Raw genomic sequence first — 27,252 nt, 5'->3', positions numbered from 1 at the left:
CAAATGTGCGTTTTTGAATGTAATAGATTCTGAGTGCAAATTTAAGGGCTCCTCTTGGAAAAGCATCCTTTGATAACTTAGGAAGTAGATATAAAAAGGTAAAATAGAGAAAAGAGCCTTTTGTGTCTGGGGCATCATCATTTGAAATGTCTTGATAAAAATTATCAGACTGCGTCCTAGTGAACAGGTATCACTACAAAAAAAAAGAAAAAAAAAACAAAAAAAAAAAACAAACCACAAACCAAACAAACCCCAACCCAAAATTATCATCTGTTTTGGCAGGTTTCTGTTTAATGGCAGACCTGAATTAGCCCTTAATTTCTTGAGCTTTCCCTGACATCTGAAGATTTTCATTCCCTGTCTTGTTAATGGAAGGTGATCAGTGCCATATAGCTACTTGGTGGATTGACAGAGGCTGTCAATATTATTGACAAAACTGATTTCACTAATTAGAAGAATCTTAGCAAAAGAGGGGGAAAATAGGGAATCCTTACAGGATATTTTAATTAAGTAACATAATAAAGCCCAGACACTAGGTGTAAGTTGATTATAAGCACAGGACTTGGAGATGGTTTGTTTTGGGTTGTTTTTTGTTTTTTTTTTGTAGCGGACAATAATTAAGTCTGTGTGGTGAGGATTCTCAAGCTGTAAAAAGTGTGTAACACTTGAACACTGAGGTATTTTGGGTGCTAATAGTAAATAAAAATTGCTGTTATTCATATGCCATAGCTATCAAGCATCTATTAGGCTTATTTCATAACAGTAAGCCAGAATTTATTTTTTGTAAGTAAAATCACTGATAAATAAAGGCAAAATGACCCTAAAAAGGCTTCCAGTTTCTCATAAAAGACTAATGATTAAAGAGATCTCAGTAGAGTGATGGGAATAGAAAACAATACATCTGCAATTGCTTAAACATGATTATTTACAACATTCCTTTTTTTATGAGTTGCCAACAACTGTTTTATTACTGATATCTTTGAATGTATGGTCTTGTTTTAGGCCTTTCCTAAAGGCCTTCTGTTAAAAAACAGTTTGATTAGACAAGACAGTTTGTGTATCTTCTTCTTCTTTGTGTAACTTGGTCTGTGTTTTTCATTCTCTATAAATCAGCCTACATAGGCAATAATGGTGGCAGTGGGTTGTGAAGCTGAAGTTTCTATTAGTACATGTCATTTTGACAGCAACAGTTTCCTCGCAGCGCACGTGGGAAATGCATTCCTTTGAGTTATAGACCATTCACTAGCAGATCAATGGGAGTCTGCTCTAAGGCAGCTTTTTCCAGAAGGCTGATAGAAAGGTACTGTTGAAGGATTTGGATGGCTGTCCAAAGTTATCCTGTGTTAGGAAGCAGTGGATGTGCGTGTTAAATGACAATCATTTGTCTCCAAGTAAGCGTATCAATGTAGTCAAACAAAACTTTTCTTTCTCAGCATTTTCCCTATTTGGTCTTCCTAGAAAATTAGTTTAAGACTTTGTCCTCCACGTGCTGCTATAATAAATTAAATAAAAATGTAATGTTTTTAATAGAATTTTAATGGTTCTAAAATTAATTCTGGAAGCAAGTGGGAAATAAGGTATTATTTTTGGATGGAATTGTTATCATAAATTTTCAGAGTCATATAACCGTAGTAAAGCAATGATGTCATTTTTCCTCTCTACAGTGTTAAAAAACCCGATCTGTAAATTATATAGATTCCCCACTTCTGACAACAAGTGGATGCGGATCCGGGAACAGATGGCTGAGACCACCCTCTCTTTCCATGTTCCTAAAGAACTGATCAGCCTGCACATAAAGGAGGATATGAGAAGGTAAGGAAGAAGAATTAGCAAAAATAAATACTAAATTTTATTTTTGAGTTGGAATAATGTAGGTGATGAGGTAAAAATATTAATTTGTAGTATGAAATAGGCAAAATATAGCGATCTTTTTTGGCTCTTAAGAATTTACAGCTTTAACTGAACAACAGAATTGACGGCACAGAATTTTTAGGACTCCAGTGACTTCACAAGTTCTGAGCAATGAACTGTGCTAGAGTGCAGTCATGACTTTAAATGTGTAAGCATCAACATGTGGTTAACAATATAAATATTCTGAAAAGTTAACATTTTATAAAGAAGCAACACATGACAATGGTGTGAACTACACTGTAGTGTATTTGGCTTTGTGTTTGGGCAGTGCTAATAACACAAACAAACATTACGCAAGCAATGGAAAATGACGTGTTTGTAGTTAATAAAGGAGCAATGAGAACATAAACATCTGAGGATCATTACAATATGTATGGCTTGGGAGAAGAGATGATAGGGAGCACAAGCGTCCCAAAATCCTTTGTATATCCAAATTCCCACTGCAGTGGCTAAAACGGCAGCCTGTCCTTGAATACTTGTAAGCTGTGCTGATAAAACTGTGGAAAAAAGCAGTATTTTAAGCAGTCCAGGGCTTCCCTGAAGTCATACCGTCTTTTTCCAATGGTAATCGATGGTGCAAAAGAAGATATTGCCTCTTTCCCCATCAAAGTTGCCTCACACATAGGTGGGCATCTGGTCTCATGTATAAGAGCAACACTGTGAGCTAGTGCTGCATCCCAAAGCTGTTCTGTGCACTTTCAGGCAATTCCCTCCATTAGAGGGAGTTGCCTGTGGTTGTTTACAGTGGTTGTTTGTCCTGCAATAGGAGCTTATTTTCTTTTTTTTTGTTCACCTCATCCGCTGCTTCTGTATGATCTTTTTATGCCAATAGAACAGCATGCGGGACACCAGAATCTTGCTTTTAATAAAGTCAATGGACTGATACATACTTATGCATGGTGATGATGGGTTATAAAAATCATATGAATTGTTATAATACTTTATTTTATTCATTTAATACCGTGTTTAGGCATTTATGGCCTGATCTTGTTTGAGAATACTAATGTGTAAGTTTTTTAGTAAGCAATAAAAATAGATTATGCTGACTTGCACAGTTCATCCACTTCCCAGATTTTCATTTGCCCCATGGGTAAATGCCTTTTAAATGTTAGGGGACTACTTTAACCACTTTTACTATTACTGCGTTATTCTCTCCAAAGGCATAATGCAAGTAATAGCTCTTGCTGTTATTTCATATTATAGCGTTCACCTCCTTCTATAAAGTCATAGTAAAGAATCACTATGGCTTGTTTTTTTTAATGATTATTCAATACTCACCAAAATAAAGATCTTTGAGGAAGAAACAGAAGTAAAAGTTGCTCAAAGATTGAGGCAAGTGGTTCTGATTTTCCCGACTGCCAATGTGGTTAGCTCTTCAAGCCTAGTAGAAAGCGTGGATGTGAGATAAAGAGAGGCAAAGTGATTGTATCAATCTGAGGGAGGAGGTAAGACCAACTAAAAGGAGCAACAATTTGTAGTAGAGTACTAGCAGATGGTGGGAATAGGGGCATCCATGTCACCTGTCATTGTGTAAGCGTGTAGGTTGGAGCTCCAGCTTTGTATGGGCTTTCCTTTTTGAAATAATTACAAGGATGTGTGCTCTTGTGGACTCCGTGCATTTCTAAAGTAATAAATGTGAGGAGGATATTGTTATGTTAGATCTTGAACTCATACAAAACTTAGTCTGCACCATCTTGATGCTATTCTATTCTGAAATATTCTTCTCTGCATCTTTTTTCCCCAGTTACTATAAAAGAATAAATACTTTTGTTTCGGAAGGCCACTTCTTATCCTCAGCCTCTTTTGTTGTATTCCTATTGTGGCTTCAATACAGTCAGGTCTGAAGCAATTACCTAAGAAAAAAAAATATCCAAGTGAAGTGTTAATGCCGTTCTGTATTGTATTTTAAATTGTAATTTAAATTCCCTTTTCTCATAGCTCTTAAGGTTGTTTATCTCTTGATGAAACCAGAGTGTTCCATTTACTGATGTGATACTCTGAAATATGTAACCCCTAAGGATGTTTAACTTTGTTTTTCAGCATGAAATAATGTTTTTAAAGATATGTATGCATTAAACATTTTATCCTTCAGACCTTGGAAGAAGTTTTAAAAGGAGCTATATGATCATTTTTATTGTTCTAATAAGGGTTATACAGTCTGCTTTGCTGGTTTTTATTAAGAAATTCTATCTGTTTCCTCCTAGAGGTTTTCCAATGAGTCCTTTTCCCTGTTTTTAGTATTTCTTTACACAAATCTTGTCCAGATATTTTGCATCTATCATGCAAGCCAAGTAGTTCATCAAACCTAATGATTGTTAGAAAGACTTAGTAGTTTACAGTGATTGTTCAAAAGGTTGGTTGACCCGTATAACATAAGGTTGCAGTTGTAGCTGTAACTTGTGTTGCATTAGATCAGCATAGCAAGAGAATCAGGAGACTATAGTAGAAGCTGCAGTACACGTGTCTTTCAGATTTGCCACTAAAGCGCTTTTGAGTCCCTTGGAACCAAACTCGGCTTTGGCTGAAAGGAAATTCTACCTACTTACGGCTGAATTTGGCCCGTGACATTTGTGGTCACAACCCATAAACAAATTTCAAGGATAAATTGCTGAACTTTCCTTGAACCCTCTCTCTACAGTACAAAGCAGACTCGGGCTTTCCTCCTGCATGAGGAATGGCTGTCCTGTCCCAACTCCAGTAACCTTTTCTTGTGCAAATCTATGCTGTTTGTCCGTTTTCTGATTTCTTTCTAACTTTACAGAATGAGGACAAAGTTCAGACAGTGTGAAAGATGTATGTTTTTCTACTACCTTTTAATACACAACTTCTGTAGAGAAATGGAGACCCAGGCAGAAATGCCGTGTGTTGGGAGTAGGTGTTGATTTTTCCGGACCTTTGCACGTTATTTTTTACATTACTTATTTTTGAGCAATTGCACTGCAAAAACATTGTATTGATAAGAGGTAATAGCATAAAAAAAAGTTATTCTGGGTAAACTTACCATGACTTCTGAAGCTGTTTCAACCAACCACATTTGGATGGGCACTGTTAATATGCTGTCCACTTAAGGACTTTTAAAACCTTACTTCAAGTAACTACCTAGCACAAATGTTCAAAGAAGTAATTTTTTCAACACTTAAATCCTCAAACGTGCCAGTAAAATGTAGCTCAAATACATGCATATGCAGTATTTACCCCATTGTGCATCAAAAAGGATGCAAAACCTCTCTTTTCTTATTCTCCATCAGTCGTGTTTAGACAGTTGCCTTCCTCAAACATGATCAGTTTAAAATGCATCAATTTATAAACTAAAGGATAAAATATATTGTCATTTATGAACACTACTTAATTCTCTGTCCTCTTGATTTTGCTGTTCATAACAAATTTAGGAAAAGATAGCCTCTGTGAAAGTCTAAGAGGAGTTTTCATATGGGACTTAATGAAGTAAAATTTGCTGAGCTTTGCTTTGTTATAGGGTGTTTAAAGTTGTAGTGTATTGGATTGGAGTAACATTACCTGATTTGTGTTGTAGTAGTTACCTCTACATACCATTACATACCATACCATTCAGCAGCACTGAAGGCTATAAAATGTTGACTTATGTACCGACTGTCCTATCAGAGAGGGTTGTTTGTTGTTGTTTTCTGCAAGATATACCCAGGTTTTAAGACTCCAGAAAATCACTCTGTACCAGTCAGCAATGTTTCTTAGAGACTGGCTGATAGTCATATTTGTGCACAGCATGCCCTAGTCTCAAAGAAGTCCATATTGAGCAAATGATATAACTTGTAGGTCTCCCACATTACAGTGAAGGACAGTACCAAACCAAAGCAAAAAATAACCTTTTCCTCAAGATTATAATTATTTTAATATGCTCAAATTCTGTCATCACAAAAAACATTTGAAGCTTTACATTGTTAACTAGAGATTTTGCACTTACTAGTACTTACCCATGGTTCTAATAGTGCTAAATTGGGTGTAATTTTGTCAGTTCATGTCAGTGGGGGTGCAGAGAATATAAATTAGGGGCATTAAGGCATTTAGGTGATTAAAAAAGCTTTGTATAGTTTTATTATGTTGCTCGTGTCATAAATATCCTCACTGTTTATTTTGAATAGGACACTCTGATTAATAAACTGGGGGAAAAAGAAAACAGAAACCCACAAAGCTGTTTAAATGCTTGAGTAATCATGCAATTAATGATGTGATTAATCTTGCCGCATATATGATTCCAAGCTGAGAGAAAGAAAGGAAGTTATAAACTATGAGAGTAAAATGTTTTTGCTGCTATCATAGAGCTGAAGCAACATTGTCATAAGCTGATACCAGTTTTTCCGGCTGAAACACTGAAATTTAAAAAACAACGAAACAAAAAACCACCTAAACCAATTCTATCACCATTGCTAATTACTAAAATATAATTTATGATTAAAGTGTAAATTCCACAGATGCCATTCTATTATTGAATTTGAGACTCTTTGCAATCATGTGATGCAGGAGAATTATCCTCTGCTCTTAAATGTGAATCATAGAACAAACCTCAAATGATCATGCTGTTTGAAGATCTTGAGTCTTTCAGATATAAACCCAGGTAATAAAACATCCAAGGAAGGGAAAGAGTTTTAAGGCAGGAAGGAAGAAATGGGTTTAATTTAGCTTATATATTGTCTATACTTTCAGATAATAAAAAGGGGATGGTGTTGGATAGAAATGTAAAAGGAATGTAAAAACTCCAGCTCTCAGGAACAGTATAAAATAGTCTCCAGCCTTTGCAAATCCCGGTCTATTCTCCGCATATACATAGAAACAGGTTTTAAAATATTTTTAATGTGTTTGGTGGCTTGGTTTTGTTTGTTGTTTTTTAAACAAATGTTTAAGGCATGCAAAAGTTAAGCACAACCTACATTTTAGTTTTTAGTTACCTGCCAGGTCAGGCTTACCAGAATCTGAAATAGTTTTGGAAAATTCTGTAAGAAGATAAAAACAGCAACTGTTTTCAAGGGGTTCTAAATGAAAACTATTAGGAAAGAAGGAAAAACATCCTTTTATTCGTTTTTGTGGCAGCTTCCCCAGAAGGGATTAAGTCCTCCTTAGTAATTATTTGTGTTTTAGAAACAATATAGTAAAAAGGCTATGATTCTTTTATTCCTGGAGAGAATATTATGTTGTTTTGATGGGTTATTGCCTGTATATCACAGGACCATAACTTGTGGTAAAGAAAAATGAGAGTAATTTTATCTGCTTCTGTTCTACAAAAAAAGAAGATGAAATGGTTATCCATAAACATGTACACTTGAAAGTAAAATTTGTTAGGGAAAATAATTCCTGTGCTCCTTCCCTTAGAAGAAAGCTTCTACACTTCCTGTATTTATGAGTGATTGAGTCATGGCCCAAAGCTTGTGGTATATATTTACTCCAAAGCTCCTGTTTGATAAGTATTCAGAACTTCGTCACCTTTATAATATTATAAAAGTTTTCCAGATATCACCTGCAGAAATGTCTGATCTCATTTTGATTCCTGCTAAGCACTTGACTTCTGATGTTTTGTGAAAGTGGATTTTAGAAGCTAATTTTGCTTGGTGGAGGCGAAAATCACTTCCTTTTTTCAGTTTTGAATTTGTCATGTTTGCTTCACTGGATTTTTGAAGCTGAATGAATCAAAAATTACTACTTTGTCTTCATACAGCATTTGTGGTTTATGTGCTTTTATCATGTCCTCTTGATTATCTCTTCTTCATACTGATCTTTTCAACTTCATCTTTCAATTTGTGAAGATTTTGTGCTGTGTCCTTAATGATACAAATGGCTATTCCTGCTGTTCCCATTTCTAAGACAGAATAATCAGATCAAAAAAAGTTTTTTGAGGGAATGTCCCCTTTTGGCTCATCTTGCTCATCTTAATATCTTGCTGATGTTTTTTGTTTTATTTGGATTTTATTGCTTTCCGCAGTGGTGTCTGGACTGTTGAAGCTAGTGGTAGTTTTGTAAAAAAAAAAAGTTCATTGGGAACATGATTTCAGCATGAGGACTTTCTTCAAATAATTTCTGAACACGATGTGTCCGCTTGTTCGAAGTACTCCTTACAGAATTCAGTATTTTGCATTTTCAGCATTTAATGTTTCCTTTAGACTTCTAAGCTGTTCCTATATCCTCATATCCAAAATGATGAGAAAGACTTTTTCTGTAACTATGGTCATTAGAGTGCATGGCACAAAGCAGAGACTGTTTAAGGAGAAATTATCAACATGAATAATATAGGACATTCTTTCTGCCTCCTCAAGGTACTTTTAGTAGTTTACTATAATCATGCATCTAAGGTGTTCTTAAAAATTAAAAAAAAAACAAAAACAAAAACAAAACAAAAACAAAACAAAAAAACCAAAACAAACAAACAAAAAAGCATGAGCTGATAAATCAAAAGGCAGCATGTTAACCTGAGCCTTGGGTGCTCAACTGTCATGTGATAATGGGTTTCATTGAACATTTTCTTGGAACAGAAAAAAATGCATGTTATTTTACTTCAAGTCCAGTGGCAACAATATTTAATTGCTATTAATCTCAGAAATGTATTCAGTCATGAAGTGTTTACAGATCACTGGTTGCCCTGATGTAGTTGTACACAAAGAAAAGCACAGATACTTCAGTCCAGGCACAGAGCCTCCCAAACCATCCTGCGTATCAGTTGAACAGCTTGCACAATGACTGTACTTTCCATCAGAAGGGAAAGGCTGGATAAAGCTTAAGTCCTCTAAAGGGCAAAGTGCCCCACAAATTGTAGCTATGTAAATCAGTAAGTCATTCTGAGTAAAAGAAGATTTTTGGTTTTTAAGTAGGAGCCTGAAATGAAGGTTCATGACATTTCTAATAGTGCTGTGGGATCCCGAGGAGTCTCATATCTTCTTCTTAGGATTTTTCATCTCATTAAAATTGTGTTGTGTTAGCACCAATGATCATTAATCTTTATACTAATGATCAGCATGGTGTATAGTGCTTTCAGCACATCAGGATCCAATATTGGATTTTTCTGCCATAATGGCAGAAAAGATTTTTGAAGAAAGGGTAACAGGTAGATTTTCATTTTTTTAATGGGGAACTGCTTCCAACCGTAATGGGAAGTGTTCAGTGAAAGCTGGCATAATTAATCTACTGAAGGAGAGAATGGATGTGAACAACAAAGTACCTGAGACAGGCTTAAAAGTAAGCTCATTAGATAATGGTTGAAGTGGAGGAGGAGGGATGAGACACATTATTTGCATCGCCGTTCTGGTTAGATACAGATGGGGCAAGATTATGTCAAGGCCACCAAGGAAGATATTGGAGTAATCCAGGCCGGAGACAATGAAAGTTGAGACATTCTCCTGGGTGGAAGTTTCCATTGTGCATTGACAGAAAAGACTATTTAGGAGACAGTTTGAGGAGCTGAACAACAAGATGAAGACAAAGCTTGGATTTGATTCTGTAAGAAGGGCTGAAGTTGATGCCGAGCACAGGATCTGTCATGGTGATGAGTGTAATTACCTGGAAAAGACTTTGAGAGGGGATTTAGAGTAGGGGAAGAAGATGATAAATAGCTCTATTTTAACAATATTGAGTTTGCTCTGAGCTTACTGCCCTGTTGACAAGCTATTCAGAATTCCGTGGCTGCATTGAAAAGGTAAATCAGTAACTGATTTGCCCTCTGCAGAACCAATATTATTATAAATATAAATTTTCATTTATAGCACAATTGTTGTTTGACATGATTACTGGTTGAAGTATTTTTTGAAGTTATTCGATTAAATAAGTTCTAGTATAAGTATTATAGTATTATTAAAACAAATTCAAGATTTTTAAGATTGTTGTTGTGCCCTTGTGGCCCAGAAGGCCAACGGTATCCTGGGGTGCATTAAAAAGAGTGTGGCCAGCAGGTTGAGGGAGGTCATCCTCCCCCTCTACTCTGCCCTGGTGAAACTCCCCAGGAAGAAAGGCAGAGAACTACTGGAGAGAGTCCAGTGGAGGGCTACAAAGATGATCAAGGGAATGGAGCATCTCTCTTATGAGGAAAGGCTGAGAGACCTGGGTCTGTTTATCCTGGAGAAGAGAAGACTGAGAGGGGATCTCATCAATGCTTATAAATATCTAAAGGGCGGGTGTCACGAGGATGGGGCCCGCAGTAGTGCCAGCAACAGGACAAGAGGCAACGGGCACAAACTGGAACACAGGAAATTATGTCTCAACGTGAGGAAAAAATTCTTCACTTTGAGGGTGACAGAGCACTGGAACAGGATGCCCAGAGAGGTGGTGGAATCTCCTTCTCTGGAGACATTCAAAACCCACCTCAATGTGTTCCTGTCCAACCTGCTCTAGGTAAACCTGCTTTGGCGGGGGGGTGGACTAGATGATCTCCAAAGGTCCCTTCCAACCCCTACCATTCTGTGAGTCTTTATTATTTACAAACTACAAACTTCAAAATGTGAAAAATATCATGTTTCTTCAATCTGGTTATTTACTTTTGGGAGAGGCCCTTCACAATAATGATAATAAAGCTTGGTACTGTGGAATATTGTTGATTCAGCTTAGATATAGGAAAGATAATTCTTTTTTCAGCCATAACTCAGAGTTGTACTGAGTCAACAACAGCGGTGACAAATAGTAAGAAATCACAAGACACAACTAATATCTAAATCCTATGTCTTAATATATTTGCATTTGAAAAAAAGATATAAAATATCCAACAAGGCTATTTTGGGGGGAGCAGTGTCTATGCCACGTAATCCTGCTATCTCATGGTTTTGGTTTTACTGTATTCTTAAATGAAAATAAATGTAGAAAAGGTAGTATTTAAAGCTTGCATGCTATATATGCTCTAGATTACTATAATACTGCATGCTTACTTTATTAAAACATTGCAAATAAGATGTGTCTTTTTATGACATGCTGGTGGCTGTGTTTTGACTTCAATGATGCATATGTGTTTCTGAGATGAAACAAATGGAAGCCTTGTCGACAACAATAAGAGCAGGAAAACAGGTCCTTGAAAACATGTTAAAGTTAATATGGCGGGATCTGAGTTCTCCTGCCTTTTGCTGTTGGTGTCAATGGAGTTAACTCATAGCCAGCCAGTTAAACCAGTTTTAGTTTTTGGTTGGATATTTTAGTCTGAGATAAGGGGTTTCTACTCCTACCGTTTCTTGGCTTGAGCATGCGACCAACAGCTCCAGGAGGGGGCTCGGATAAAGGCAAGGGAGCAGTGCCCCAACAGTGGGTTTTCCATGGGATAGAGGCTCTGAATGTGGTGTATTGATGTGCCCACTGTGTAGTATTTCTCCAGTCTTTGCAGAATGCTATATTCCTATACAGCAGGAGCAGTAAAGTTTTGGAGCTCAGCCAGGTCCAAACATTGTCCCTAAAACTATTAAATAAGACAACATAAATATTAAGGGCCAAAATATCTTCACTGAAAATAAATAAAATTGGATACCCTGCCAATACGAGCTTTTCTTAGGAGGAAACCCTGAGATTTTGATTTAATGGGATGTCTCATTTTAAGCTGCTAAAAACTTGAAAGGAAAATGGTGGTTTTGTCCTCTTCCTGCTGATGATTCTTATGCTCAGCATTGCCAGTTTGTATGGAGGAAAGTTGAACTGTTTCATCTACTTCTTCAGGTTGAATGAAATGGAAAAAACTAATCATACGTCATTGGTAAACTCCTGGCGAGTTCATGTATTGTAATTTTTGTTTCCATTTTGATGCTTTCAAGGACGTGTAAACAAAATGCCTTAATTCTGCTTCCAGTGAAATATGTTTGATTTTGGTTGTCATATTAACTAGGAGCAGAATCATGCATGTATAGCTTATTCTAGTACTGTTCACTCTAATACAAAGATTATAATGATGAGGCGAACATCAGTGTATCAGTGTGGGGCTTTTCTGTTTAAGGAATAATTTTAAGACATTTTGGCCAGTGGTCCAAACTGTTGCAGTAAGTGTAGCTCTATGTTCCTGTGATGCAGTCTCATTGGTCTTTTTCTCCCCCTTTCTGCCTCCTCTCCCCGTTTTCCTTTTTCTTCAGTAATTTTCCTATATGCGAGACCTGTCCTTTTTTGAGATTTTTGAGTCTTTTTTGAGATTGCCAAGGGTTGCAGTGAAACAGTCTGCTTGATACTTTGAGGAAAATGAGGAAAACCAGTTGGTCACGTTGCACAAGTTTTTTCCTGAACAATTCCAAGTGTTTGAAGACTCGAGATCTTTCATTTTCAGTTTACTTAAAAGCAGGTCCCCCAGAGTGGCTCTGGGAGATAGATGTAGGATAAACTTTGCAAGTGGGGAAGACAAACAGAAAGCCCAGTGTACTGTAACTATGCTTGTTTGTGTAGGAAATTAAAGTGATCTCTATTTCACTCGGGTCAGCTCTCAAGAGTGTACAGGAAAAGTGATAATTTGCTAAAGGATTTCCTTTTGGATTTTCAGTGACATGTTTGGTTACCATAACATTGCTGTTTGGGCCTGATGAGCACAGCTGTAAAACTGAAGATTAAGTTTTAGGGGACTTGTGGGTTTTTTTGGTTCGTGTGTTTTGTTTTGTTTTGTTTTTAACACTAAAGAAATGTGGTGAGGACTGGTGTATTGGTTAAACTGACATTTGTAGAAACGCTGCTAGAACTGTGTTTATGATGTTTACGAAAGTATCCAAGAGTAGAGTGTATCAAAACAGCTACGCTGCAAGCATTTTAAGAGCAGCAAACTTTGCATTCTCTACAATAGTGTTTAATATTCCTGCAGAAAAAGTTCCTTGCTGTGAGCGCAGATCTCTGAAGCCTGGAAGCCTTCTTACCTCCAGGGAAGAAATAATATTTCAGTTTGCAGGCCATTGCATTTGTACCAGATGAGTTTTGAACACAAATTACTGTATTATTCACTGATTTGACATTCTTTATTGTCTGGCTGAACAGCAGAGCTGAAGTCCGCAGATTTTACAAGCATCATGAAAACAGATTTCATTTCAATTAGGAAGTGCTTTTGATGTTTTTTTAACAAACTGTTTTTTGATTAATTGGATTAATTTGGATGAATGTTAATAGATTAATGAGTTAATTAGTGCCTTCTCTTTTTGCATTTTTTTTTAATACAGGAATCAGGAACTTAAAGACTTGGGGGAACTTGCTCCTCACTGGGACAATATGCGCAAAAGTGTTATTGCTCACTGTGATCAGATGTTGAGCGTGTACCAGGATACTCTTGCAGAGCTTGGAAAGCATACAGGTATGAATCTGTGATTCTATGAAAGTAGCCTCTCCTCTTCTGGAGCAGTTAAGAATTAACTAGATTGATTGTTATTAAATAGTGGCATATTCAGCAGAAATATAATGTGTTAAAATGAAATATCTTTAATCATTGTATTTCTGAAATACTCACAGGTGCCCTATTTCCTCTTCTAAATTTTTTCTATGCATTCCATCATTTTTTCACAGTTAACATGATACATGGTTACACAGCAGCCAAAAAACTAAACCACCATTGGAGAAGAGGGTGGGTGTGCTTTAGTTGCCCATTACCTTGAATATACTGCTCTCCTAGTATTGGATACTATCTGCCAATTAAAAACAGCCTTAGAGAGCTAGTTTTGTCAGTTTTTCTTGAAATCTAACCTGTTACATTGAACAGTCTATAGGATAACAGTAACATCTAGCTAGCCAGCAGTGTGCCCAGGCAGCCAAGAAGGCCAACACCATCCTGGCCTGCATCAGGAATAGTGTGGTGAGCTGGACTAGGGAAGTAATCATCCCCCTGTACTCGGCACTGGTGAGGCCTCACCTCGAGTACTGTGTTCAGTTTTGGGCCCCTCACTACAAGAAGGACATTGAGGTGTTGGAGCGTGTCCAGAGAAGGGCTACAAAGCTGGTGAAGGGTCTGGAGGACAAACCTTATGAGGAATGACTGAGGGATCTGGGGTTGTTTAGCCTGGAGAAGAGGAGGCTGAGGGGAGACCTTATCACCCTCTACAACTACCTGAAAGGAGGTTTTAGAGAGATGGGAGCTGACCTCTTCTCCCTGGCGACAAGTGATAGGACAAGAGGAAACGGGTTCAAGTTATGTCAGGGCAGGTTTAGATTGGATATTAGGAAGCATTTTTTCACTGAAAGGGTTATTAAACATTGGAATAAGCTGCCCAGAGAGGTGGTGGATTCACCATCCCTGGAGGTGTTTAAGAAAAGGGTAGATGAGGTGCTTAGGGACATGGTTTAGGAGTGGTGGTGTTTTTATCAGGGTAGGTTAACGGTTGGACTTGATGATCTTAAAGGTCCCTTCCAACCTCACTGATTCTATGATTCTATGTTTTGTATATCCTTAGTGTAGTAGTTGTCATTGCCCACCTTGTGCCAGAAAAGCACAGAATAAATATGGGATGGGCAGTCCGTCCTCAGTCCAGAAGTAGCAGTATGTGCTGCCGTGCTTTTTTTTCATCTGGAGACAGTGGTCTTATATTCTGATGTGCACTGGATGCTTGTTCAGTTAATATCTGTCAGAGTCCTGTGGTCAGGGACTATAATGTATCGTAGTGTCTGCATGCCAGTGGGATAAGACAGCATCAGTGACAAATGGGCAGAAAAGGCAGCTGGTCTTTTCCTCCTCTAGTAATTCTTACTCATAAAAAGAACAAGAAAAGACTGCAGAACAAGTTATTTCTTCTTTTGAATTTATTTTCTTTTGTTCACAAATAATTCAAGGAACTTAAGATAACGATAATTCTTTTCTATATTGTGAGACTACTGGAATTATTTCCTGAATAACACTGCATTTTGAGCAAGCAAGGATTTCTCTCTGTTTATAGCCTGCCTTTCTGCCTCTTCCTGCTGATGCGCTACCCCCCCCTCCCCCCAGTTTTTGACATGATCTGGAAGGTGGAAGGAAATGGGCACATTTGTTCTGAATTACTACAAAGGCCTTGTTGTTGTTACTGCTTTCTTGCTGGTGTCAGATTTCTAACGCCAGTCCTCACAGTCACTATCTCAAATATGCGTTTTCGATGACGATGCTGCCATTATTGCTTGCATTTGCTGTTTCGCTCTATGTTCTCACCATTGGATGTTCCCACTGTGGCCTTACTCCCACAATTGTGTGTGTGTGTGTGTGAGCATAGCAGTGCATGTCAGAGCTAAACACTGTGCATCGTCTTACATAGACATAAGTTTGCAACTTAAACATTTCTGAAAAAGGGGATACAGTATGGTTATGAATATGTGGAAAAATAGAGGTATAAATTGTTATAACATCTTTTGAAATATCTGGTATATATTTATGGAGAATTTGCAGTATTTTCTTAATTATTCCTAGCTTTCTACATAGTCCAAACAAAATTTCTTTTGTGTGTACTAAGAAATAGAGCAATCAGGTTTTAGTGAATAGTAAAATAATTTCTTCTTATAGAGAATTGGGTGCATTTACTTTTATTATAATGAATGTCCTGCATTTAGGAGGTGAGACACAAATCTTTCCCTTCCAAAATAGGCATTAAATAAAACTGTACTTTTATAATTTATCCATCATCTTGTAACACAGGACTGAGCATGGTATTTCTCATTCCGGATTACTCTGCAATAGCTTTTTTTGGTCGCAGGAAAAGAGAAATCCTGGTTTAGTGTATCAACAAAAACACAGTCTCTAACTGGTACTAAGCATTTGGGGAGCAGTTGATCATCTGCTTAAGGAAGGGCAGGGTAAAGCTCACCTGTTATACTAAATGTTAACTAAAAATTTGCATTTTTGTTGCAAAAGTGTAGTTTCTTGTATTTATGATTGTTTACCATCATCAGAATATGCCAGTTCTGATTTTGGCAGACTACTGTCTGATCCAGTATGACACTTCCTATGTTTCTGTGCTTTAACTAATATGTGTATTTTTTTAATGCTTTGCTAATTACATTTTGAAAGCACTCCATGAAGTATCATATGTAAGGCAATAAATACAGATTGTGAAGGAATCAACATAATAATTATTACTTGCAGGAAAATATTGAAATGATGTTTTGAGATTAAAAAAATATAGACAATGTAATGCATTAAGCGTAAATGCTGCAAAGCCTGTATTGTGCCAAGTGTGTTTGAAAAGGGTTGGTGATGTGAAATGACCTTTCTTAATGGTGGTTCGCAAGAACTGCAGTGGACCAGGAAACCTGAGATTATTGAGAAGGACAGAACCAGCACAGGAGTAGGAAAATTTCTCCGAAAACAAAACAAAGCAGAAAACCAAAGCAACCTAATAATTGTAGTGAAGATGAGAAGTAATGACAAGGTATTAATTTGGAGGCCAACACTCAAGTACATACCTAAATCTTTTCTTCAACAACCCTTCCCTCCCCTTCCCCCCCCTTACTAATATGGTACTGGTGAGATATTTGTTTATACTTGGAAAACCCCTGATTTTACATCTTGTGTGAAAAGTTACTTTAACATTCAAAAACCTATTTTGTTGTCATCAGTGGGATATGTACATATTCTAAAGCCAAGTAATAGCACAGTCCTTCTAATGAAGACAATATTTACTTTTAACTCTGCACTGTAGTATTTTTATTCTTATTAAATCACAGATTAAATTAGATGATAAATCCTCTGAGCAGTGAGAGTCCCTTTAAAGTTGTTCCATAAAGACCTAACATTTTTAAATTGTAACTATAAGGGGGGGCCAGGAGGGGAAGTGTATTGTATGTAGAGCCTAGGCTAAAACCTCAAATTTGCATTTTGATCCTGTAGGCAATGTAGGATTTGGGTGCCTGAAAGTAAAACAAAATCTAGAACAGATTCTTATGTGCTTCTGTTGTCCATTAGTTGCCTTTAACCAGATTTTTTTTCTTCCTAGATCATTTGCAATGAGTAATGGAAATTCTCTGTGAAACAGAGATTAATCTCCCTTGCTACAGTTTTCAGAAGTTTGTCCCTATTTTTTTTTTTTTTCCAAAGGAATTGGATGGATGAGAAGGCTCCGGGGAGACCTTATTGCGGCCTTCCAGTACCTTAAGGGGGCCTACAGGAGAGCTGGGGAAGGACTTTTTACTCCGGCATGCAGTGATAGGACGAGGGGGAATGGCTTTGAACTGGAAGAGGGCAGGTTTAGATTAAACATTAGGGAGGAATTTTTCACTGTGAGGGTGGTGAGGCACTGGAACAGGTTGCCCAGAGAAGTTGTTGAGGCCCCATCCCTGGAGGTGTTCAAGGCCAGGCTGGACGTGGCCTTGGGCAACCTGGTCTAGTGGGAGGTGCCCCTGCCTATGGCAGGGGGGGTTGGAACTCCATGATCTTCAAGGTCCTTTCCAACCTAAACCATTCTATGATTCTGTGAAAATTCATTGCTTGTTTTAAGATGTCCTGGTTCCTCTTCCATTCCCATTTGAGATGATTCTTCTCTATAAACAGCACACATCGTAACTTTAAAAACCAAGATTATAGTGTCTGATAAGAAAGCAAGGCAGACATAGATTTGACTTCATACTGTAGTTGCACAGAAAATAAAGCTGAGAGAACATTGTAGAGACTGGCAATTTAAGTACTCACAAGGTAGAAAATGCTAAGATTAGAGATGTGATTACAACTTTAATTCAGTCCTCTCAGGTCAACATATTTCAACGCAGTCTTTACTTTCCCGTTGTCAGACATTCATGCCAAAAAAGATTTGCTTTACATTTTGGCCTGTGTAGACTTCTTACTTTATCTTGGTCAGCACATTGCCTGAGTTTGGGTTGAGGCGGTTCTCTCCATTCTGAAACAGCTTGAAAATTGCAGTGCTCTGGAGTACCTGTGCATTTGCGCTGGAGATCCAGACCTGCTTGGCAACAGGCACCCATCCTAGTAGTGGTAGTTTGGGATCAGCAGTACTTCTACTTAAGAACCCAACAAGGTTCATTTTCTGAACTAGATCTGGCCTCAGATGCAAAATTCCTGAGTTGGGTTGCTATTTTGGGAAGCCTTATTTTAAGGCAAGGCCAGCGTGGCTCTCGGAAAGCCATGGAGTGCTTTTGCCTCTGCCTTTGCTTCACTACCATGTTGGCAGCCAGAGAGATGTGGAAGCACCAGCTCATTCACGCTCTTCTCCCTCCTTGGTACCTCAAAAGCAGGGTTAATGTGTTCAGCATTTTTGCTTTGTTACTCGCTGAACAATTGCTTTCCTTTAACAAGGGGCTTTTTACATGTATCTTGTCACAAACAATTCTGAAAGATCAATTGATGTAAGTCATCTAGATGCAAATATCTCCAATTTCCTTTTGTATATGAGCACTAGGGAGGGCTCTGCTCACTCATAAGCAGTGTACAGAAGGGGAGATAATATCTGTAAGTAAATTTTTTCCAAAACATTTCCACATTCCTCTTATACAATGAAATGTTGTGTTTTCAGAGAGATGCCTGCTTCACGCTCAGCTGAACTATTAGTGGAATTTAATGGAGAAGGCCGTTGTTAGTAGACTACTTGATTTGTTTTTAAAATTGAGAGATTGCAGTGAAAGTATCAGGAGACTGCATTAGTGTTAGACAGCAATTTTGGTTTAGCAGCATATTTACTGAAAATGGAGGTTTAAGGAAGTTAATATTGTGTCAAATCTGAGTTGTTTTGGCAAACACTTTTATCCTCAAAAATGAGGGAGAATTTTAGAGAATTACAAGTATTTTTGTTTCAGGAAACATAACAACAGGAATCTTAAAAGCATTAGGTAACATCGAAACAAATAATTTCAGGTTAATCTAAAACACAGATTCAGTGATTCGGGGAGGGAGTAGAACTTTGAAACTTTTTTGTTTGTTTTAGTTTGACCAGAAATTATATATTCCGCCCCCTCCCCCTGTTTTTTCCCCCCTCCCATTTCAGTCATCAAACTGAAAACTATTCATTATTCATGCAGGAGGAGAAGAAAATGACAATTGAGGATGAGGCAATTGAATATTGTTCTGGGGAACTGGACGCTATCCCCTGCCTCTGTCGCAAAGTTCCTCTGTGACACTAGGCAATTCAGGCTGCAGAACTGGTTAGTGTGTGTTCTTATTTTTGGAAGCCTGGCAATAGGCACAAGCTGTTTTGCAGAAGTACTCAGTACTTATGGATGTAATTCAGCTCAGTGGGAACTGTGCTTCCAAGATAGCATGTGCATCATAATGCACACTCTGCAGAATGAGATTCTTCAAATCACATACTGATACATTATTTCTTAAATGCTTCCACCTTAAGTTATTCTCTGCCATTACAATGGGTAAAATTATAACCCTTTTACTCAGCCAGTTAAAATTATTCTATAAATATTTGTAAAGCCCTTAGAAACTGTAGTGATGCATGTGGTAGACCGGTTTGAGGAAATTAATAATCCTGTCTTTGTGGGAGGCTTGAGAATATATTTGAATCCAGATACCGAAGTAAAAGTTGGAAACAGAATGCTTCTAAAGTGAGCAGCAAAGACCCTCAACACTCAATGAGCTGGAAAGAGCTAGTATGTGATATGCCGTTGAAGTCAATTTCACAGTTCCTTGTCAGGTGGATGTCAGATGAAGGTTGCATCTATATTCTGGTATTTCCTAACCTTGAAGGGTTTAATCTTGCAACAATAGTAACAACTATTTTAATAGAGGGAATGAAGTTTTCTTGGTCCTTAAATATAACTTACCAAGTTATTTAAAAACACACTATACTGAAAATTAGTTTTATCACGTGGATGATACTGGCAAATGCATATGGAGGTATTAATTCCACTGCATGGATCTCATACCTGAGTAACCTGAAAATAACTGATAGCACTGGGTGGTCGTTATCCCGTACATTTATGGCACTGGACAGGAAGGAATTCCTACTTCACGGGTCTTCCTTGAAAAGAGGAATAACAAGACTCCAGCTCAGGATAGAAGTGTACTCCAGGGAGACCCCGCTCTTCTCTTCTCCCTCCTACTTTTCTTTTGCCTGTCCCTTTTAATTTGCTATCATTTTATTCTCCTCTTAGTCTGCCAATGTTTCCTTGTCTTAGATCCAGTTATTATTCCTTAAGCTTTGATCTTGGTCTCAGCTAAATTCTCATAAATAATCTGCCCCATTTCTGTTTTCCTTCTTCATGATTTACAATGTCCTCACCTACACTATTCTCATTTCTTTACTGTTACGGTTAGAGTTCCCTTCACTGCTCCCATAACTTTGTCTTTCTGCGCTTTCCAGATGCAGGTTTCCTGCTGCTGTTCCTCATTATCAGTGACTCCTCGTTTCAGCCTGCCTCCCCAGCTCTCCTATCAAATCTGAATCTTTGACTCCTGTCAATTTCTTTTCTTGCCGCCTTTGCTCTTAATCTTTGTTAAATTATTATTTTAAATTACTAAGCTTAGGTAGCAGCCTAAGCAGGCTTGGCTGGTCTGGAGCATCATTTGTGCCCTCTGGAAATGTGATTTGCATTGGGAGGCTCAATGCTTAGTAGTGGTGGAATCTAAGGCAGTTTCAACGGATAACTGCTAGCAAATCTTGATTGAGCAAGTCAAAAAGAAGAATTTAAAATATTTCCTGTATATATATATATTTTTTTTTTTGCAAGAAAACGGTTGAATCTTTCCAAAGACTATTTTTTTTAGTTCTATTTGAATTTTAGTCCAAATGATTAATAGTTGGCAAAATAATAGGGTACTGAAAAAATGGTCTAAGTAAATGTTGGGCTGCCTGAGTGAGAAGATAGGACCACCTCTCTTTCCTGATCTACACCCTTTAATTTTATAAATATGCTGTATCAAATATCTCCAGGTAAATTACATTTTCATAATGTCATGTTTTAATTGTATTCCTTTATACCACCATAGAGTTACTCATAATCTCATGCTTTTGAAGTATGCAACCAGATACTTTTTTTTTCCCAGAGCTCTGTGTTTCTTGTGATTCTGGTTTTTTAGAAAGGAAACGAATTTATAGCTTTTCTTAAGCTATTTTATGTTTCTTTATTTGAACTTTCTGGGAAGAATGCATAGCCCAGTCAATGTAATATTTTTGTTTTAAGAAAAAAAAATTACTTGATGAAAATGTAGTACCATCATAGCTCTGTACCCCCGTGTTTTTAGCACAGAATAAACATAATGCACATTAACTGTGACATTGTTTCCAGCAGACTGCAGACCGATTTCAGACAGGAAAAAATGTCTAGCACCTAGAATAAAAAATTGGATTATGTGAATTAAAAGCTGTTTTGTTGCTTCCAATATGGGTACATGCTGAGACTCGGTTAGTGAACCATTCTTCTCCTAATACACATTAAAAGTAAATTAAAGACAACTCCTGACATACAAGTATTGTCCTCGCATTAAAAGAAGACAAAACATCTGCTGGGTGTTTAAGATAATGATTCTTTAAACTTTTGTTTTTCAGGTTCTTCCTTCAAATCAAGCTGTAGCAAAGGAGAAAAAACATTAGAATTCATCCCAATAAATCTTCATCTGCAAAGAATGCACGTGCATAGTCCTCGATTGAAAGGTAAAGTATATTCTGCAGAGAAATTCCCTAAGGTATGACAAGGTGTTGCTTTGAAATACAATTAAACTGGCAACTGAGAGGTGTGGTTTCCATTTTAGCCCTTTTTAAGATGTAAATATCTTAGTTTATATATCCGGTTTCAAGGATGAGCATTAGGTGGACATGATTTCAGATGAAACCTTAAAACCACACTAGAACTCATAGATATGCTGTTTAGAGAGTTGAGTCTTGCTCGTTTTGAATCTTTCTCTTAATGATAGGATACTGGCAACAGTCTTGTTAGACTTTGTAGATGGGACATAAAGACGCTACAGAAAAAAAGCATGGAAAGCAATAGTATTAAATGGATTTTTTTTTTTTTTTTTTAGTAAATTTAGGTGCAATTTGGGCTTACCTGGATTTGGCAGAATGCTGAGGAGAAAAGACTATCGCAGGAAATACAGTGACTTTTAAAGAAAATTCTGAGATTCATATCATGCTGCATGTGTTTTGTCAGTCAGTGAAGTTTGTACATATTAAGTTGTTTGTAAGATTCATGCAGTATGGCTCGATACAGAAGGTTTCTTGTGTGACTAGATCGTTGCTTGGTTTTCTGGTTGTTTTTGTGGTGGTTTTGTTAACAAAATTAAAATCAAGCTTCCAACTTCATTATTTAAAAATCTGTACTTCTGTACGGGCTTAAAGTGTTTAATTTTTCGCTTTGTTTAATGGGTTTTAGAAACATTCTGTGTGGCTATTTCCTGCCTTTGTTTTGTTTACATATCTGGAACCTGCCCATCTTCCTGAAGGGTTTGGTTTCATTCTCTCAGGCCGGTGCATCTGCTTCTCAACCCCAAGTTTTTGGGTTTGGTTGTTGTTTGGAATGTTTCTAGAGCAACTGAGTATGTACTTATCCATAGAGGACCACACTTAAGTAAATCATGAGATCAAAGAAGTGACCAGCTTGCCCGCCCTCCACATTTCTAAACCTGCACCCTGACATGAGGTGCACTGAGATTGACCAGAAGTCCGAAGTCTGTGCTTAAACTTAGGAATCATGTCCAAAGTTAAATTTATGCAAGGGATTTCTCTTCCTCATCTTCTGAAGCTGCAAGTTTTGGATACTGACTGCAGATCTTGGAAAACTAAGGAGTGGTTAACTAAATTTCTTTTAAGTTCTTTTTTAAAAATAAATTCCAGGGGTGTTGTGCTTCTGTTATTTCTGTGACACTTCAAACAAATAAGTGAATGCAGAATATATATTCAGTGAAATGTATTGGTAGCCTATGCGTGGTTAAAAATATTTCATTGCAGCAGTGCAGAACTAATACTGTCATGATTCATGCTGACACTCTGCACAATGTTCAGTAACTTTCACATCCTTCTAGGGCATCGGCTTAATTTTTCATTGTGATCCATAATTTCAGTGTAGTGTAAAAGCCAGTGTTACCTGTTTTGTTTCTAAGGTGGGGTTTTTTTCCCCCACTGTGGCACCAGAGATAGTGATAGGGCACAACACATTTCCTCCCAGAGATGGCCAGGATGAACCCCCCAGTGCAGGTGATGCAAGTTGTGCAGTTCTATTAAGGACAGTGGTACTTCTAAACTTAATATATCCTGTTTCTTAGGAAAGCTTTAATGAGCCCAGTGCTGCTTGTGCCTAAATCAGCTTATTCAGTGCTACCCTGTACCACATAAGCATTTGCTTGGTGTTAAGTGAAAACATCTCGCTGATTATGCTGAAAATACTGTGAACTTTAATACGTTTGGGAAAGGGGGATAATTTTCTGTAATGTTGTCTGTGATTCTGTTTAATACAGAATTCTGTTGCTGCTGCTTGCATATAATTTTAGCAGCATCCTTTACAGATAAAAGATTATATTGATACATGCATATAAACAAATCATAGTACAGTGAATAATGTGTTGATAAAGTGAGATCTATTAAATTTGCTGTCACTGTAGAAACACGGAAATTGCACTCTGTAAGGTTTTTGCCTTGTAAATACACTCTGCATCTAAACAGACTGTAAAACAGTAAGTACAAACAATCATTACAGGAGTATTATACTGCGTACTGCTGATGTTCATTCACTTCCAAGTTGGAACATAGGGACTTCTGGTTGTCTGTTAGAGTCTGTATTGGTTCAATATTTTGTTATTTCTTTCACTAAACAGTGGTGTCTCCAAACATTTTAACAAGATGTGGATTTATAGTGACAGAGTGACAGCACAAATTTTAATTTAGCTAATGTTTTGAAGTTAATTAACTCAAAAGCATTTTTAGATTTATTATGACTACAGGTGGCCAGAAACTTAATTTTGTGTCTTTTCAAGAAAATCCCTCTGGGAACAATGCATGGAACATGGTGGAATGAAATATGCCACTTACTTAATCACCCACAACTTTTACACTACTTGAGTTTTGTTTTGTTTCTAATGAATTTTCTCCTTTCTCTTTCAAAACCGCTTTGCTTGTGGCATATGGTTAATCCATAATTGAAAAGGGTACAGAAAGAGATAAATGTTAGAATTATCTTCTAAATTTAGAACTTTGTTTAACTTATAAAACTCTCCCTTTTTTCTTTAGCTAATGTTCACACCACTGACATGAGAATTAGATTAACACTGTTCTTGTTCCACTAACATTTAGAGATTGCAGAACGTTAATAAAGAGAACTTGTGTTAAAATCGGGGAATTTGTGCTTACACATATTTTTTGGAAGACTGACACCTTGGTTATGGGGAGCTTTTTTTATTTCTCTATATACAAAATGGGTTCTCAATATGTTTAGGATATTTTGGTAGTGCTGTAGTATAAATTTAACAGAAAGTAATTTAATAATGTTATATTAGCCTTTGGTTGGATAAATGATTTTGTATCTATTACGTAGCCGCTGTCCCATCTGTCTAGTCTGTTTAGTTCACTAAAATAAGTTTCATTTTATGAGCATTAAAGAACTGTGTCTTGCATTAGGTACATACGCTTTGAACAATTTGTAGCAACTGCTAATAATTCTGGAGTAAGCAGCACTTTAATATAAGTTGGTCTTTCTCATCACGTGCTTTGCTTGGCATATATCAAAGGGCACCTGGAATATAACCAGGAGAGTGACAGGGGGGAAAAAAAAAAAAGGCATGTAAAGGTTCACAGAGGTGGTGATTCAACATGCTGATGAGCCATAAAGCTGTCATTAACCCTTACGCTGTCAGATGTCTTAATTTTGGGAATGCAAGATAGGTTTTACCCCCGTCTTTCGTGTATGCACATGGATATGTGCTTTGTTGTTCAACACGTTCAATAACAGGTTTAGTTTTACTGAACTTTGATTCAAGTTTTTTCTTGGGTACTGATATGGTATAGAAAATACCTGTGTGTTTAAACTTCAGGTAGGAATAGCTTTGAGAAAAATACTATTTGATTATGGGATAACTGTATTCCTATCTATTTGATAAACACCACATTTTGATCTGTTCATCATAATACAGAAGTTAAATTTATATAATGTCATGGCTTTGCTTTTGTCCCTGTTTATACATTAATTGTGCTTGTTTTAAGTAAATTCACTGGACTGAAGAGACTTTCATTTTGCTTCCAGCCAGTGTGAGACACTGACTGCGTCCTGTGAAGGCAAGAAGGTTGCTTTGAATTCAAGATTGAGCTGTGCTTGACATAAAAATCCCACAACTCTTTAAATTGGTCTGATAAAGCTTAGGTTTATGGAACTTCTACCGTGTTGCTGTGGCTGCCACCACGTTGCAAAAGCTCTGTGTTTCATTCCAGAAAGAGTGTTGAGCAAGTAGTTTATATTTCTGCACCATGAAGGAATTGTTATTTTTTGGTGTGTGTAACTGGTGTTAGTATTTTGCTTGTATGAGTAGGAGGTGAGTGTATCTTTGAGTCAGATAGTTAGTATGAAATGATGATTGATATAAAGCTCAACTTCGTTGCACTCTAATCTTCTGCATTTTCTTCCTTCAAATTTTGAAGTAATTATTTGAGGAAGGGTTGAGGGTTTGTTTAGCATCTATTAACTAATAATTTGGGGGGAGCACGCTGGCAATATGATACAGCTCTTATGACTCTCTGCTGCATTTTAAGTTTTGTCTCCACCATAGAGAGTTGTCAGGAGTAGTCTGTTCTTGAAGTGGGTGATGGTTCCGAGTTACTGGAGCATTCCTGTACCAGTGTACTCGTGCTGACACTGCATGTCCTTCACGAGAAGCTGCATTGATGTGTAAACAGTGCACATCCCAAGGCATTCCTCCTGAGTCTTGCAGCACTTTCCAGTGTATTGTGCCCTGGAAAGTGGGAGTGAGACTGCCCCATGCCCATCACCAGGGTCACAGACATTTTCTTCTTTGCCATCCTCACTGTCCCTTGTCCACTCGCATGGCGTAGGCACTCAGCTGTTCTGGGTGCATTTGTCTCAAACAGCTGCTCCTTGACTCTAGTGAGAAGAGGCCACAGGCTGAATGAACACTTCCTTCTGGGTAAATCCTCCCCAAAGTAGTTATAAGCAGGGTAACTATTTATTTTTTAAAAAGAGTTGGAAAAAGCATCAGGGTTTAGGCTTTTAAATGTTTTCCTGTAGTTTCATGTAAACATATTCAGAAGCCATTATTCAGATAACCTGATGGGCTCATCTCTTACTTTGGTTTCAAGCCATAGGAAACATATTCATATGTTTCCTGTAAACTTATTCAGAAGCCCATTATTTGGTTAACCTGATGGGTTCATCTCTTATTTTGGTTTCAAGCCACCGTTGTTTTAAGCAATATAACTACTTACTGTCAAGTACCGATGGAGCTCTAATAGCCCAAGATTATGTATTATGGATAAATCTCTATGAAGACCTGAAAGAATGGGCTATTTAAGAATCTTGAAGCTCACCTGAGGCTAATGAAATTATGTCACTTCTCCTTTTAAGTGGAAATTGAAGAGCTACCAATTCATTAGAGTTCAAATCAATTTCAGTGAATATGCTTTGAGATTCAGCTCTGGAAGTAAAACATAGTTCATTAACTGTGAATCATTTGTACAGTGTTCTTACTTCTAGGGATATTTATCATCAGAATGCAAGAAAAGTTCTATTTTAGGAGAGGATTAGATTTTAATTTACATGGAAAGCTTCCTTGATGAATAAAATAGTTCACAAAAAAAAAATCCTCTAATGTTTCCTGTAGAAATAAATTTTAAGAATGAGGCATTCTGACCTGTATTTTTATATTTCCAGTGCACTTGGGCACAAAACTACTTAGTGCAAACATAAACTCTGCAAATGTCAATTTAAACTTTGAAGGGATAATTATTGTGGTTTGGGATCTAATTAAATCTTCATCTCTGCACTGACAATCAATCACAGGCACAAAATGAGAGGCTGTTTTTAAAAAGGTGTTCCATCTCCACTTCAGTAAACATGTATCTATAGAAAAAGTTCATCCCATATGTCATGAGACGTCAGGTACATACAGGGAGTAACAACAATTTGTTGTCTCAGCAATAATTTCAATAGTGTAGTTTATTTCCCATTCTGGTAGCTTTTCAACTGAAAAAAAACAACTGACTTGCTCTGTGTTCATAAGCATATATGAAAATAAGTACATGTCATAGAACAAGGCTCTTCAATTTAGCATTAAACAGGTAATTATATCTGAAAGTGGAAGCTAAACAAATTCAAACTAGAAAAGAAGTAGAGATTTTTACTAGTTAAACTGCGATTAATCATTGGAGCAACTTCTCTGGGAATGCAGTGAATTCATTGTCGCTTGAAGTCTTTAAATCAAGATTCAATGTCTTTTTATTTATTTTTTTTTTTTCTGAAAGGGATGCCTTCACTCAAGCAGAAGACATAAGCTTGATGCAGGAATCATTAGCTGTAATTCTGTAGCCTGTATTATTCAGACAGTCA

At 37.2% G+C, this 27,252-nt stretch overlaps 1 protein-coding gene across 2 annotated transcripts in view; it reads left to right on the top strand.

Annotated features, from left to right (window-relative positions):
* Positions 1-27,252, top strand: part of INPP4B (inositol polyphosphate-4-phosphatase type II B) — a gene marked incomplete at both ends in the record, with an annotated part of 286,967 nt that overhangs the window by 176,609 nt on the left and 83,106 nt on the right. For both annotated transcript variants that reach the window (XM_082482899.1, XM_082482900.1), the window contains 3 exons: positions 1,665-1,812; positions 13,023-13,153; positions 21,258-21,362. In XM_082482899.1, coding sequence (XP_082339025.1) covers positions 1,665-1,812; positions 13,023-13,153; positions 21,258-21,362 — 384 coding nt within the window. The remainder of the gene's footprint in view (positions 1-1,664; positions 1,813-13,022; positions 13,154-21,257; positions 21,363-27,252) is intronic.

Source organism: Vanellus vanellus, assembly GCF_965231255.1.
Source record: "Vanellus vanellus genome assembly, chromosome: 4".
NCBI lineage: Eukaryota > Metazoa > Chordata > Aves > Charadriiformes > Charadriidae > Vanellus > Vanellus vanellus.
This window is presented reverse-complemented; position numbering and strand designations above follow the sequence as displayed.